The sequence below is a fragment of the Cynocephalus volans genome, chromosome 4 (assembly GCF_027409185.1).
Source record: "Cynocephalus volans isolate mCynVol1 chromosome 4, mCynVol1.pri, whole genome shotgun sequence".
Lineage (NCBI taxonomy): Eukaryota > Metazoa > Chordata > Mammalia > Dermoptera > Cynocephalidae > Cynocephalus > Cynocephalus volans.
Genome location: NC_084463.1, coordinates 73,533,138 through 73,547,922, shown reverse-complemented (window position 1 = coordinate 73,547,922; position 14,785 = coordinate 73,533,138). Strand labels below are relative to the sequence as shown.

Genomic DNA, 14,785 nt, shown 5'->3' with positions numbered 1-14,785 from the left:
GAACAACTGAAAAAAGGAACCACTCAGAGGCTGGTGAGTCATCGCAAGGGACCAGCGCATGGCCCATCCTATGGGAAGTGTTTGCAGCACAGGCGGAGGGGGAGATGGGTTCACCAGGGAAACACTGGGGCACAGCAAGGACAGCTGACTGGCATCACGGTCAGTGAAGGACCACTCAGAGGAGACAGGTCAGGAATGCACAATTGTATGGGGTGCAGTTTGATGAAAAGACTCAGGCCCAGATCAGAGGAGTTTCTGCACAACCCAGGTGCACCGGATCTCTCGAGAGCTGGAAGTACCTATGAAGTAAACTATTAAAACCTGAGCTGCACAAAAAGCCTTCCCTAGGGAAGCAGCAGCAAAGCAGCAATTTAGCTCAACCACAGGTCTCAAATACTGGTCCCCACAGGAAGTTCCCCCATTTTAGAAATAAGGAAAGGACAAAAAATTAGTTCTGGCCAAGGCACACTGCCAGTGCCTAGGGGCCCACCTGGGGACCTGAGGCATGCAGCTGGGGACCGGATCCCCTTCCCACAACTATGTACACCTCCAGGGCCTCAGGGCCTGCCTGGGAACCTGAGGTCTGGAGTGGGGACCCGACCCCCCCCCCAAAACCAGGCGCACCACCAGCACCAAGGAGCATGCCCAAAACATCACCTCCATGTGGGTGGCCCACAACAGCCACCACAATAACCACTGCTGCCATGAAAGTGGCTGGATGCCACAACCACCTTGCAGATGGTCCACCAGCCACTGGAGCCATTGACACAAGGAGAGTCACCAGCAGAAACCAAAGAAAAGAAGAGGATGTCTCTCTCCACAAAGCCCATTCCAGAGTGACAGAAGAAGCATCTGCTCTATGATAATATTGGGGGACCTGAACACACCTCTCAGCATTGGACAGATCATCTAAACAAATCAACAGAGTAACCATTACTCTTTCAGAAGGAAAGAAGACATCTAGGGTTATCAGAGGTGGGATGGGTGAGGGAGAGGTGGACAGGGAGAGATTGGACAAGGGGCATATAGAATAAGAATGATTTGTAACAATATATATGCTAGTAATACTGATTTGATCAACATGTCAACATTGAACCACAAAAATATGTATAATCAATTATGATTCAATAAAATTTTTTAAAAAATTTGTGTGTGTGTATATGTGAGTGTGTGTGTGTGTGTATATATATCATGAACTTCTGTGGCCTAAAGATTACAATTTACCATTTGTTAAAATTTTTAGGAGTGATCTAGGTATGGTACTGAATGTTTTACTTCATATTTCTGAAACATCAATGTGCTTTGTTTTTTTCCCCATGTTCTGAAAACTCAGAATATTAGAAAAGGTGGATCTCGGGGGATTAGGCGTTTTATAGAAAGAGTCCTCATAGATGTCATTAAAATGTCTTCTTTATAAGTTTTGTAATTATGGTGATTTGAAAATAGCATCTGCTTTGTATGGCATCCAGTTTTCAATGAGACAGTGTAATTGTGAACTAATTATAGATGGCAAAACATGAAACAATACTCCTCTAACAACTTTATAAAATATCATTCGGATATTCAGAAGACTAGTGTTATCTATATATTTCTAAAGTGCTTCTTATTTTATTTCTGAAAAGCTCTAAATCTACATATCCAAACTCTAATTAAAAGTATTTTTTAATCTGAGTTTAATCTGCAGTTCAGTTTACTTAGGCCACAGTATATGCATTCAGGCAGACTATGTATTTTACTGGATAATTTGACAAACTGTAGTATTATTTTAGGATAATCCATTGAATATTTAGTTTTGGTGGTAAATATCAGTTGATGTAAAACTGAGAGTATGAAATATAAAATTAGCAAAAATACATTTTGGCACAATGTCAGGAACTATTGAACAAAAGAGAAGTTTTTAAAATATAGTAACGAAAACAATTTGAAAATCTGTGCTTTCTGAAATGAACATAACTTTGTTTGCAGGTGACTTGTTTATAAGAAGAAAAGCATTAGGTCATAGTTTTCTGATAGAACCAGTATTTATCTGCTGGAAGTCATAGCACACATACAAGTTGGTGCTTAGCTGAATCCTCCCTGCCTCCCAGACAGAGGAAGTGGTGGGATGTTATTCACATGTGAAAATGTTTTCAAACTGTGTTTCTTCTTAATTTAAAATAAGTTACAGACATATTATAAGCCATCTTTAAGAAATATTTTTTAACTTTATTGCTGGAACAATTTCTGGAAGAGATCAAGGTAGTGAAAAAGTCTGTGGAATAAAATCTCAATTAAATGAAAAATTTAAATCGATTATTTTTCAAATACGACTTATTCCATATAAACAACTCTGTCCTGTAATTCCATGGAGAGCCAGTCTTACTTTACATATAAAACATAATACGTTAAGCACACATGGATTTGAGATTAGAAGGCTTGGATTGTAGAAATTTCAGTTTTCTAATGATTTTACTCTAACTCTAACATGGAAGATCTATGTTAGCTAGTTCCATTCAACATTTTTCCCCAATTCTTCCCTCTGCTTTGAGTTCTTCCCGCTCCTTGCTAAAATATTGTCTATTCAATACCTGCACCAGTACTGCCACCTAGTGATACTTTTCTTCATTTCATCTGGCCAAATTCTTACTCCTTTCCTTGGATACTTCTGATCTGTAAACCTTTGGATTAGAAGCTCTTCAAAGGTAGGACCAATGCTGCTTAGGTCTTTATGCCCCTTAGTGGTCTCTTCTGGATATTTCTTCAATGCATTTGAATAGTAGAGTAGTTACCATGACAGCTGTCCATGACGAGACTCAAAAATTAAATCATTGACTACCAAAAAAGGAAGACAAAATTTGCTTTTGAGATTTCTGTTTTATATCCATAATTTTATTGCCTGACAACAAAATTTTCCAAACAAAAAGACTGAAAATTTCTTTGTTTGAAGAATTAGAATGAAATATATTTTCCTCAATATTTTACCTTTGATAATTATCTTTTTTTAAACAAGTTTTCATGTTTGTTTGTTTGCTTTTAATCTCTTTATCTTTGCAGCTTTTGTCATTCCTTCAGGGTTTATTTACTTTTTACCACGAAGGATATGAACTCGCCCAGGAATTTGCACCATATAAGCAACAGCTGCAGTTCAACTTGCAGAATGTAAGACTATATACCTGTTCTTACTGCCTCTCCTTAGGGAATGTGATAATCACCTGACAACTAAGTTATAACCAAGTCAAGCCTTAGAATCTTTCAAAAACTTGTCTAGCTATAGTATAATCTACTAAATTAGAAAAGCCACTTTATAAATTTATTTAAAAATTTGTTTTCTACCTGCTAGTTGAAAGTATGCCAAGAAAGAACTAATCTTAGGTTAGAAAAATTTATACTAGAAAATTTTATAAAAATAAATACTACCAAGGTGTGGACACCTGGAAGTTTGGAAACTTTTGCCTTTATTCAGTGTTCTTGTTAGTTTACTGGGTGAGGCAGGATGAATAAGTTCTAGAGATCTATTGCATAGCATGGTGACTATAGTTAATAATACTGCATTGCAGGCCGGCCCCATGGCTCACGCATGGTAGCACCGAGGCCGCAGGTTCGGATCCTGTATAGGGATAGCCGGTGCGCTCACTGGCTGAGTGTGGTGCGGATGACACTGTACCAAGGGTTGCGATCCCCTCACTGGTCCAAAAAAATACATATAATAATAATACTGCATTGCATACTTGAAATTTGTTGAAAGAGTAGATCTTAAGTGTTTCCACCACCAAAAAAAAAAAATAATACTAATAACTGTGTGATGATGGATATGTTAATTAACGTGACTATGGTAATCATTGCACAATGTATATATACATCAAAACTTCACAGCATACACCTTAAATATGTATAATTTTTATCTGTCAATTATGCCTCAATGAACCTGGGGAAAAAATTACTGGCTGACCTATCTTAGGAAAATCTTATTTTCTGAGAGAGGGTAGCTTATCTGTATTTGTGCAATGAAGATACTTTAATGCTCTAAAGTCTCATCTCTCTCTGAAATTTTATATAATATATCTGATATTATTTTCAAATTATAAATTAGAATGGATTTTGAAGCATTCAAAATAACTGCTTTAAAGCATAAGAATTATTTACAAACAGCCTATCTATTTCTATCAGTTTTTGTTTTATAAAGTTGCTATCAGTCCTTTTAATCTCTGATTGCATAGTTATACAAATCATGATTTTCAAATGCTAAGCAGCACTTACAATTAAAAAAAAAAAATCTTTGGCCAACCCATTTCTGTATTAACAAACCTGACAAATAATGAAGTCCTGATTGTTGAGGTTTTTCGGTGACTGGAACCCCAACTGTCTAGTTCTCTATAGCCAAAATAATTTGGAAAGCTTTCCCTTAATTTTCCATAAAAAGTTTGTGTTTTTCTGCTTATCTGATTCTTGCCATTGTGGAGATGTTCAGTAAATAAAACTACAGAGTTGGAGTGTGCCATGAGAAATATGTAATTGGATTTATTCTACTTGTGTTTTGCGTTTTAGCTTTTATTTAACTTACATTTTCTAGCAGAATTGATTTCACATTTAATCTATTCCATTGTTTTTCAACATGGAGTGCATTTGGACTTTTTCAGTAAATATTAAAAGGGAAATTATAAAAGCCAAAGTATTTTTATGATTTGTTTCCATATTAAACACATACAGTTACATTAAATTCCCTGGGATTTGGGAACAGGAGAAGAGTATGGAATTGGAAAAAATTTGGATTCTTGTTTTAAAAAGAAAAACAGCAAAAGTGACAGGAAAATTTTCGTAATCTACTTTGAGAATCCGTTCTTTTAGTACCGGCCATAACAAGATCTTAGAGTTAGGTGGGGGTGATTTTTATATTTTCGAATACCTGTTGTTGAGGTAATATGGCCTGAATGCAAAAGAGATTTTCTCAGAGTAAAGCCTAATGTCTCCTGTATCTTAAGTAAACTCGCTATAAAGTGAGTTAACTAGTTCTTGCAACAGAAGAAGTTAGAACTGGGAAACCTATTGATTTTTATGAGTTAATTTATATACTCTTAAAAATTGTGTTAGTATTTCTGGAAGCCAAGCTATATGATGTTTCTTCAAAAAGCTTTTTGGAATAATGGTGGTGAACTTTTTTCGTGATTTGTTCAGTGCCACATATATCAAAAGTATGTGAACGTAATTTGGGGTTTTTTCCCCCTCAAAAGAAATTAAGTCTCTTTGTATTTGTATCTGCTTTTTACCTTAGGTATTAGGGAATTCAAAACTCTATTTAATGAATCTTATGTATTTTTTGTGGCTATAGTTTACCCCCTAGGTAAGAATGTTAGAGTGTGAAAATAGGAAGAAAATCTCTCTCACACACACGCACACAGAGAGTTTCAAAGTGAAACCTGCAGGTCATTCAGAATAGTTTCCACTAAAGCTTCAAAATTCGAGCACAGGACTCAACATCTCAGGGTCACAGATGTAGTGAGTGGTGCTGAGAATCCAGATTCCCCTTAGTACCATTTGCAGTTTTGAAACTTTAGACAGGAGGTTTCTTAAACCTCTTAGGAAACAATGAATGAAATTGTTGTCTCTATTTACTTAAGACAAGGAATAATTTTGAAAGTACTCGACAAGAGGTAGAGCGGTTGATGCAGAGGATGAAATCTGCCAACCAAGACTACAGACCACCCAGCCAGTGGACGATGGAAGGCTATCTGTACGTCCAGGAGAAACGTGAGTCCCAAAGACATATCTTCATGTCTCTTATGACTTAACATTTTGTCTCTGTGAGATGTGATGTGGTTAGTATCACTTCCTTCAGGTAGGAAGACCGAAATTCCTCATAGCTTTATAATATTTAAAATAGTCTGCTCTCCCACCACCACTACCAAAGTGAGAAAGTTTTTCCACATTTTGCCATTAGGATCTCTAAGTTGGTATGTGCTGCACTTGAAATGTACAGTCTTCACTGATGTTATAGTAACATCGTTTTAGAATTTAATTGTGATATCTAATCTCAATTTTAAAGTTTCATGGAAAACTGAAAATCAGAGCCTTTTTCAGGATGAATCACCCCAGTGACTATGATAATCATTTTTTCCCTCCAGCAGCATCATTTCATTTACTTCTGTCCTCCATCAGTTTTCAGGAGGAAAACTGGCAATTATGTAATGTCAAATTGGTACTCTTTATTTCCTGAGGTTAGGAAATAAGTACCAGACCCAGTAGAGCACTACTGTAATTGCCTCAAACTAAGAAAGTTTTTCTCACCAAAATTAATAAAAAGCCATTCAAACTTGTGGAACCAGGGTGCTTTCTACATGTTACTTGTCATTAAGTGGATCCAGTTTGACTATTTTGACTAAATTAACTTTCTGTTTCGAACCAGATATGCCCTAAAGTATCATTCTCATACTGTTTATGGGAAGAAAGAGTGTCTTTTTTATTTGCAATCCATCATGGACCAAAACGTCTTTGTAAAACACAAAATCATGTACTTGGATTTTGCACCAATGTCAAGTTGCTGAAAAAGTTCTGAAATGTTTATTCGCACCTTCTGCACTCTTCTCACATATTGAGACTCACATACCACATGGAGTAGCTCTGCTTTAAAGTTTCCATGTCAGTAGACAATAGAATAATGAAGTTGTTCTGGTTGGCAAACTATTTTAGTTAAAGGATTTGGGATGGGGAAGCCTAGAGATATCAGGGTGACCGTAAAAGGCTTTTGACATATATGTAACATGGTCACTAAAATGCCAATACATTTTATATCTGACGTACCCAGATGATGTTCGTTTGTTTGATAGCAGTATACAAGAAAATAATGATTTGATCCCAGAGACTTGGCAAACATTTATTACTGCATGGACTAGATGGCAGAGGGAGGCTGGCTCAGGAGATCTGAGTTCCGGGCTTTTCTCTCTTACAGCTATCTACCTTGACCAGTTTGCTGGTCTCAGATCTTAAAGTGATAAATCTTAACGACCTTTTTAGCTACTCTATAATTAAAGCATAATAAATAGCTTTCACCCCCAATTAATGGAAAATGACCGATTTATTCGTTTATATATAAGGATTTCTATAGAGATTTCACTTACGGCTCTAAGGAAACTTTCAAATACTAGTTTTAAATAACTTTCAGATTTGGAACCCCAGTGCGAGGTTTCATTGAGAGGAGCTCACATTTTGTATTTATAAAGAATTTGGCCAAATGGAAGAATTTGTTGACAGTGAGAGCTCTTCAGCCATGCAGTTGGTACAGGAGATGTCATCCTTGCAACTCAGGATATTTTATTCATTGGGACCCATTATTTTATTGCTTGAGTTCTTTTCCAGGTGTTACACAGTTGCTTAAATTTTTGTGGGTACACGATATTTTATTCTAAACTAAAAAAGCTTTGGATTACCTAGCAAAATTATTGTGTACATAATCTTCAAATATATCATATTCAGTCACTACTTGGTAGTACATTCATTGGCTAGTACTGTGGTTTGCTTACCTGTTCCCAAGCCATTGGACATTTGGATCAAACAGTCAAGAAACACAGGTGTTTAATAACTTGGGGGTTACACGGGTGTACTGAGCACAGTGTTTTGTGCATTTACCTGATGTTGGTATCTTTTGTTCTAACATAACCTGACTTTTCCTCTGGGTCACTGTGAACTGGTTATAAAGCCCTTTGTGGTACTGACCTTTTTCTCTGAGGTTTTTACTCTCTCTTAATGACACCACCCACCTTCCTAGGCTACAGAGCTCAAGGTAATCCTTCGCTCCAGTCTCTCTCTAGCCCGCAGCCAAATCTGTTGAATCTCTCTCCTTGATATCCTTTGTCTTGCACCTTCTCTCCATCTCCATCATTTTAGCGCAGGCCAGACCTCTTAACTGCTCTCTCTGTGCCTCTAGTCTTGCTCACCCTCCAATCCATCCTCTACAGAGCTTCCAGTGGAGCCTTCTAAAAGCTTGTTTGGTTATATGACCCTGTTGTGAGACCTCCTTCACAGTGCCTGACATTGGAGTCTCTCACAAGGGACTCTCCCTCTCTTTTTATTAACACACTCTTTCGATGTTGCCTTCTTCCCTGTTGATTTTCTCTTTATTTGTCTACATTAGTTTTAGAGCTTTATTGAGGTATAACTGGCATATAATTGTACCTCTTTAAAATGTGCAAGATGATGTTTTGTCATATGCATGCACCTGTGATACCATCACCACAGTCCAACATCAAAATGAACATACTCACCACTTTCAAAAGTTCTCTCTTGTCCCATTATAATCCCTCCCTCCTGTCTATTCCCACTCATCATCCTCCCCATTTCCCCTGGCCTAGAAATTTTTTTTAAAAAACTGAGTGGATTTATATGCTTTTGGAATTATTTCTATGTGAGAGGCAAATATTCAAAGCTCCTTACAACTTGGAATCTTTGAAAGCATTTATAATAAGAAAATCTAACCAGTTCACTAAGATAATTGATTGTGTGCTTGCTATCACTGAATGAATAAGTTCTGTGGGAAACAGGAAATGAGATGAGGAATTCGGCTTCAAGGGTTTTATTTAAAAGACAAACTCACACAGTTAACAGCCAGTGATCTATAGTAAATATCAGGGCTGTAAATTGAGTGGTAAATGGAGATGGATTGTGGGGGTGGGTAGAAGCAGATTATTGTAGTTTGGGCACAGAGCTCCACTATATCTGGATGTGTGGTTTTTATGTTGTCCACCTCTAGGCATGCAGTAAATCACATTCTAATACACTTCAGTTTAACCAGGAAGAGCATGGGTTCCAGAGTCTGACAAAACTGTGTTGGAATTCTGCGTCTGTCACCTATTAACTGTGTGACTCTTCCAGTTTTCTGAGCTCAGTCTCCTCATTTATAAAAGAGGGATATTTATACCTATCTCAGAATGATATTGCAAGAATTAGAGATAATGTATGTAAAATGCCTCTATTATCAGCAGTGGTATTAATAATAATACTGTGCTTACCACAAGCTCTTACTATTCTGTGCAATTTACATTTATCTCCTTTAGTTTTTAAAACAACTGTTGAGAATATCATTCCTCTAAAAAGAACCAGCCCAATCACATGCCCTATTGAAGAAATCATTGCCATCTGCAGCTTATAGGCTCCCTTTTCTTATGTGCAAAATACTCTTTATAACATCTGACTTGAAAGGTTCTTAGATAAAATGTTGGCACTTAGTAGGTATTCAGTGAATGTTAATTCCCCTCCCACTCCTCAAATATTCATCTCAGCAACCTCAGATAATTACTGGGTAAGATAATTAAACTTCTTTTATTTTGCAACTTTACAGCTGTAATAAATTTATATTTTCCCAGACACTTTTAAGGACTTTAGAATTGCTTGCCTAAGAACATCTGCCCTGGCCTCATGCCAGGCAACTTTAAAGAAAGCAGCTTGTGTGTGTGCAGCAAACTTGAAGATTAAATGCAAGACGTTCTGAACTTCAGATGGAGGCAGGAAAAAAAACATCTTACATTTAAAATGTCATCAGAACATTGCAGCAGCTTTATTTTAAAATTATAGCTGATATTGCTGTATAAATTGCTACCTAAGTAGAAAGTCACTGGGAGAACTTCTATCCAGCCACTTCCCACTAATCAGCTCTAAGACTTAAATATTAGGTATTTTACATCGCGTGTAACAGAATTATCAACAAGTATTGTTAAGCTTTATAGTGTGAAATGATCCCATAATGGAACTGAAGTTAACTGCAATAATCCTTTGTGATTACAAAGTATATAACTGTACCCCCAAATTTGAAAATCTGGAGTGGCTTAAGTATTAAAGTTAAACTTGACTCCAAGGGCACCATTGTTAAAGAAAGAAATTTAAATGGCTCATGAAACACTCTTTCTCAAGAGGGGCTTTTTTAACATTTTAATTTCTTGCTTTTAAGTATGAAATCTGAAATCAAGCCAGCAATAACATTGTGCATAGTTGTTACTAGAAAAATTGAGGTGTTACAGAGGATGGGTCCCCGGATAGAGAAGCTATATAGAAAACAAGCTACCTTTTGAATTCACTCCGCTCACCATGACATTGGGGTGGAGGATACTTGGCTTCCCTGTGGGAAAACTGAAGGTCTTCTACCCTGGTCTTGAAAAAATTGGACATACAGTGTGTCTGGCTCCCCCGTGAAGCAGCAGCCTCCAGTTAAAGGAAAGCACTGGATGATAACACGGTGTGCTGTGGGAAAGGGTTGCACAGAATTTATGGGAAAAAAGAAAGTGAACATTACACATATACAAGTTTCTTTTAATTTAAATAGTGGAAATTTTCTTCATTTTAAGGAGTAATTTGAATTCATTCTTTTTTTCAGATTAGTGGTAAGAGGATATAACTCCAAGGTCAGTAAAGTCTTAGAGCAAGATGAATGATTCACTCCTTCATTCATTTTTAAACATTTATTGAGCAACAACTATATAGCATGCCTGGCCCCATTCTAAGAATTAAGAATATTCTTGTCAACTGAACATCACATGTTTCTGCTGTCATATAGCCTTAGAGTCTCGTGGAGGAGACAGACAGTAAATAAGATAAATTAGTAAAATGTATCAGATTTTAGTCAGTGATGATTGCTAAGAAGAAAGGAAAGTAAGAAAGAGAAGTAAGAAATATCAAAGTGAAGGTGTTGAGATGTAAGATATCACCTCAGGAAAGGTCACATTATGAAGGTGGCATTTAGGTGAAGACCTGCAGGAGGTGACAGTGCACGTCATGCAGATTCTGAAGGGAAAGTAGTCCAGGCTGAGGGAACGGTGAGTGCAGATGCCCTGGAGTAGGAATGGAGTCACTGTCGTCACGACCCTGCAGGGGCCAGTGTAGCTGCATCAGAGAGGTGAGAAAAAGAAGAGGGGTCAGATCAGGTGGGGCCTTGCGGATAATAGACTCTGGTTTTTATCCAGAGTGAAGTGAGAAGCTATGGGAGGACAAAGGAGTGAAATGACCTGGCTAAATATTTAGCAGGATTATTTCTGATGGTTTTGAGGGTAGAGAACAAGGGTAAGGAGACCATTTTTAGTAAACTCAGACTATTATTTTTTATTCTTCCTGCCTCTATGGGGTACAAGTATACCACTTTTACAGATGAGAAAACTGAAGTTCAGATCTAAGGTAACTTGTAAGTTAACAGAGTCAATGCCAGAGTTGCAAGTAAAACAAAGTTTATTGATTCCAAGACACTGTCCTATACCACTGTCTCTCCATACTGGCCTTTCTCACTCACAGGAAATGTGCCGAGCTAGCATGGTATATGGAGATGCTCAATTGTGGATCATAGCACTGGAAAATATACAAACTTAGGCACAAATCGTATCGTTTATTAACAAAATCTGGAATGTTTTTGTTTCCTTATATTAGGACCACTTGGTTTTACATGGATTAAACATTATTGTACATACGATAAGGGAAGTAAAACATTTACAATGAGTGTTTCAGAAATGAAATCCAGTGGGAAAATGGTGAGTTATTTTTGGTTTTTGTTTTTTAAAAACTAAGCTTGTTGTTTAAGTAATAGAAATTTAAAAATCATGTGTGCTTTTCTAGTAATATGTATGTATTTTTAAAAATTGAGAAGTCAAAATGTTTTCTCTGATTTTATTGACCTTAACACTTAAAAAGAGTGGCCAGTGTTTTCCATCAACTTGGCCATGAAATGTTTATAAGCAGTTGAGTGAAATGTAGGGAACCTTCAATAGATTGCTGAGGTGTCATCTCACAGCCCCAGCAGCAGAATTATTTGTGCTGTTGATGGCTAGCAGTTCAGGAAGGGACAGTGGCTAGATCAGGCCCAGGGATTCTGCATTTTTCCCCCCAGATGGCCTCTGTGGGAGGTTACATTTGTCCCCAGCGTGCCATTTCCTCTTTTGCACTGTGTACTGTTTACCAAAGTGCTGGCCCACAAGATTTCTCAGAAGAAACCAATTGATGATCATTTACCCCAGAAGTAAACTGGTCACTGAATGTTTCGCATGGCTAGTGAACAGTATAGAACACATTGTGCTTTATTCAAGGAAATGCTGCAGAGAGCTTTACTGCATGTTGTATAAAATTGTTTTGTGAGTTAAGATATGAATATGGCAAATGGTTGATCTTGTGAATTAGATCATTAGGTCATGATCTAAGAATTCTAGAGCTGGAAGCTATCCTAAAGATAGTTTTGTCCTGCTTTATTTTTAACAGATTAAGAAATAAAATCTGTAGAAAATAAGGCTGGCCAGTTAGCTCAGTTGGTTAGAGCACAGCCTTGTAACACCTCGGTCAAGGGTTCAGATCCCCATACCGGCCAGCTGCCAAAGAAAAAGAAAAAAGAAAGTGACTCACCCATCTAGTTTGTGGTATAGATTGTGGCAGAAGTAAATGTTGACCTAACTTAGACATATACTCAAATGCATCAGCTGAAACTTATTGTACTTGGGCATTCATCAGAGGTTAATAATTCAAACTGAAAGACATTAAATAAAGATAGACCATACCAGAGAAAAAGAAACTTTAGATTGCTTCCATGATGAGAAGTTATTAAGTGTCATAATCACACCTAGTTTCTACTCTCTATAGTAGGTATTGCCAGAAATTCAATTTATGTGACATTCAGTGAGTTAATCATGTAAATAAACCAAGCCAAAGTTCTATTAATAAATCTATGAGATTGGCAACCAAAGATAGAATTAACCAAAATTGGGTGAACTTTCCCCTTAAAATAGACTGGCATCTCAGAAGTAGAAGAGAATTCCTATGAATCGGGCCTAAGTTAAATCCTGCACAAAGAGTTTCAGTTTTAGTAGCAGAGTAGGTTATCAGCAAAGCAATCTCACATGGTATGTATGATAGCAATAGCATTATAGCAAGTACATACTAGAACTTTGTTATTTTGCTAGCTCTCTTGACTTTTATCTAGCTATCATTTAATACTACTGTATAGGGCTCTAATACAAAGACAGAAGCACATAGGGTACTAACCTCTTAGTAATCCAGGGAATTTGATTAAAAGCAATAGTGTTGTATCCTAACAAGCATTCTGTTTATCCAGTTGTGATGTTGCAGAACTGTATAATTTCATATCTTTTCTAAATCTGAAGTTCTAAGAGAGGGTACATTATAGTTTAATTGGACATTGTAAGTAAATATGTTAAAGGGTACTGCACAGGTATGCAATAAAAATTTAAAAAATGATTTCACATAATTCTTTGAATTAAAACATGTATATTCAGTTAATTTATTGGTAAATGGTTAGATTATTATAATTGGGCAGCTAATATTAGTTAAAAAAAAAAAAAAGTGTGATTATGATCTTTATATATGACCTCTACTCTAAGTTAACATTTTGATGTGGCAATTTACATCATGTATTTAACATGTTTCAGTTCACTTTGTCATCATGTTAATAATGTGGTGCCTTCTTGTTTCAGAATGGCCTTGTTACTAGCTCACCAGAAATGTTTAAATTAAAATCTTGTATCCGACGAAAGACAGATTCAATTGACAAACGATTCTGCTTTGACATAGAAGTAGTTGAAAGGTTTGAGCTTTTTTTCACTTTATATTTCATGTTTCTTTCTATGTTTAAACATGAAATAGCATACAAACATTTATTTTTCAGGCTTTTTTTGTTTTAAATTTATTATTAGCATATTCATTCTTACAAATCGTCATATTTCTTTATGCCCTTTGCCCGACCTATTACTTCCCAAACTCCCCTCTTTTCTTCCCCCATCACTAGCATCCTTAAGATTGTTCTCAAAAACAATATACATGTTTATTTCATTCTTTCACATATTTAGTCAACAGATATTTATTGCATGATACTTTCAAAAAAACAAGTTATACACAGAATGCCAGTGTTACTCAAAGAATCTGGAAAACCAGTATGTATAACTGTATTAGGGCAAAGTGTATGTAGTTGACTTGAGGTCCCAATCACAATGAAGGACTTGACAGCACTTTTCATGGCTCCAGCATCAGCCATTTTGTAAACTTTTGAAGTCTGGTGGCTTTGCTTCCAAGGAACAGGAAGACACAGGTCGGGATACCATGAGCTTCCTTCATCCAACTAAGTTCAATGCATCTGGGAGGACTACCAGGTGCAAAGCATTGTTCTGGTCATTCTTAGCCATAGGATGTTGGGAGAGATATAAATATAACGCATCTGAGTTTTTAGTGTAATTTTTTTAGCTCTACGCCTTTACTGTATCAATATAAGTAGAAGGAAGATAAGAGGAGCATGCTTCTTCCTCTCTGCTTCTGGTTTTTTGTTTGTTTGTTTGTTTGTTTGTTTTTGGTGGCTGGCATGTGGATCCGAACCCATGACCTTGGTGTTACAAGGCCGCGCTCTAACCATCTGAACTAACAGGACAGCCTATGGCCTGTGTTTCTTCTCTGTATTACTATCATACTGTTCTGAATACTCTAGCTCATTGTGTGTGTGTGTACATGTGCATATTGTATATACGATGACATACTTTATATACTCACATACTATAGCTTATAGCTATCTGTTAGGGCAAGGACCCCCATCTTATGCTTTTTTAAAATTGTGTTAGCTATTTTGGCCCTGTGTTCTTATAATTTTTAGGATCTGCTTATTAAGTTTCCCCTCCTCTCTTAAAAAATCCTTTAGGATTTAGACTGGAGTTGCATTAAAGTTATTAATTAAATGATGAAGAGAGGAGCTCTTCTTGAAGATTTTACATATCTCTTTTTTTTAGATTGATTCTTGGGTACCTTCTTTTTATTGCAATTTTGAATAAGACTCTTCACAAGTACAATTTTT

At 36.6% G+C, this 14,785-nt stretch overlaps 1 protein-coding gene across 1 annotated transcript in view; it reads left to right on the top strand.

Moving 5' to 3' along the window:
• The window catches only part of ARHGAP42 (Rho GTPase activating protein 42), a 286,282-nt gene that overhangs the window by 223,189 nt on the left and 48,308 nt on the right, over nucleotides 1-14,785 (top strand). The window contains exons 7-10 of the mRNA XM_063093670.1: nucleotides 3,034-3,138; nucleotides 5,595-5,724; nucleotides 11,377-11,477; nucleotides 13,425-13,534. Coding sequence (XP_062949740.1) covers nucleotides 3,034-3,138; nucleotides 5,595-5,724; nucleotides 11,377-11,477; nucleotides 13,425-13,534 — 446 coding nt within the window. The remainder of the gene's footprint in view (nucleotides 1-3,033; nucleotides 3,139-5,594; nucleotides 5,725-11,376; nucleotides 11,478-13,424; nucleotides 13,535-14,785) is intronic.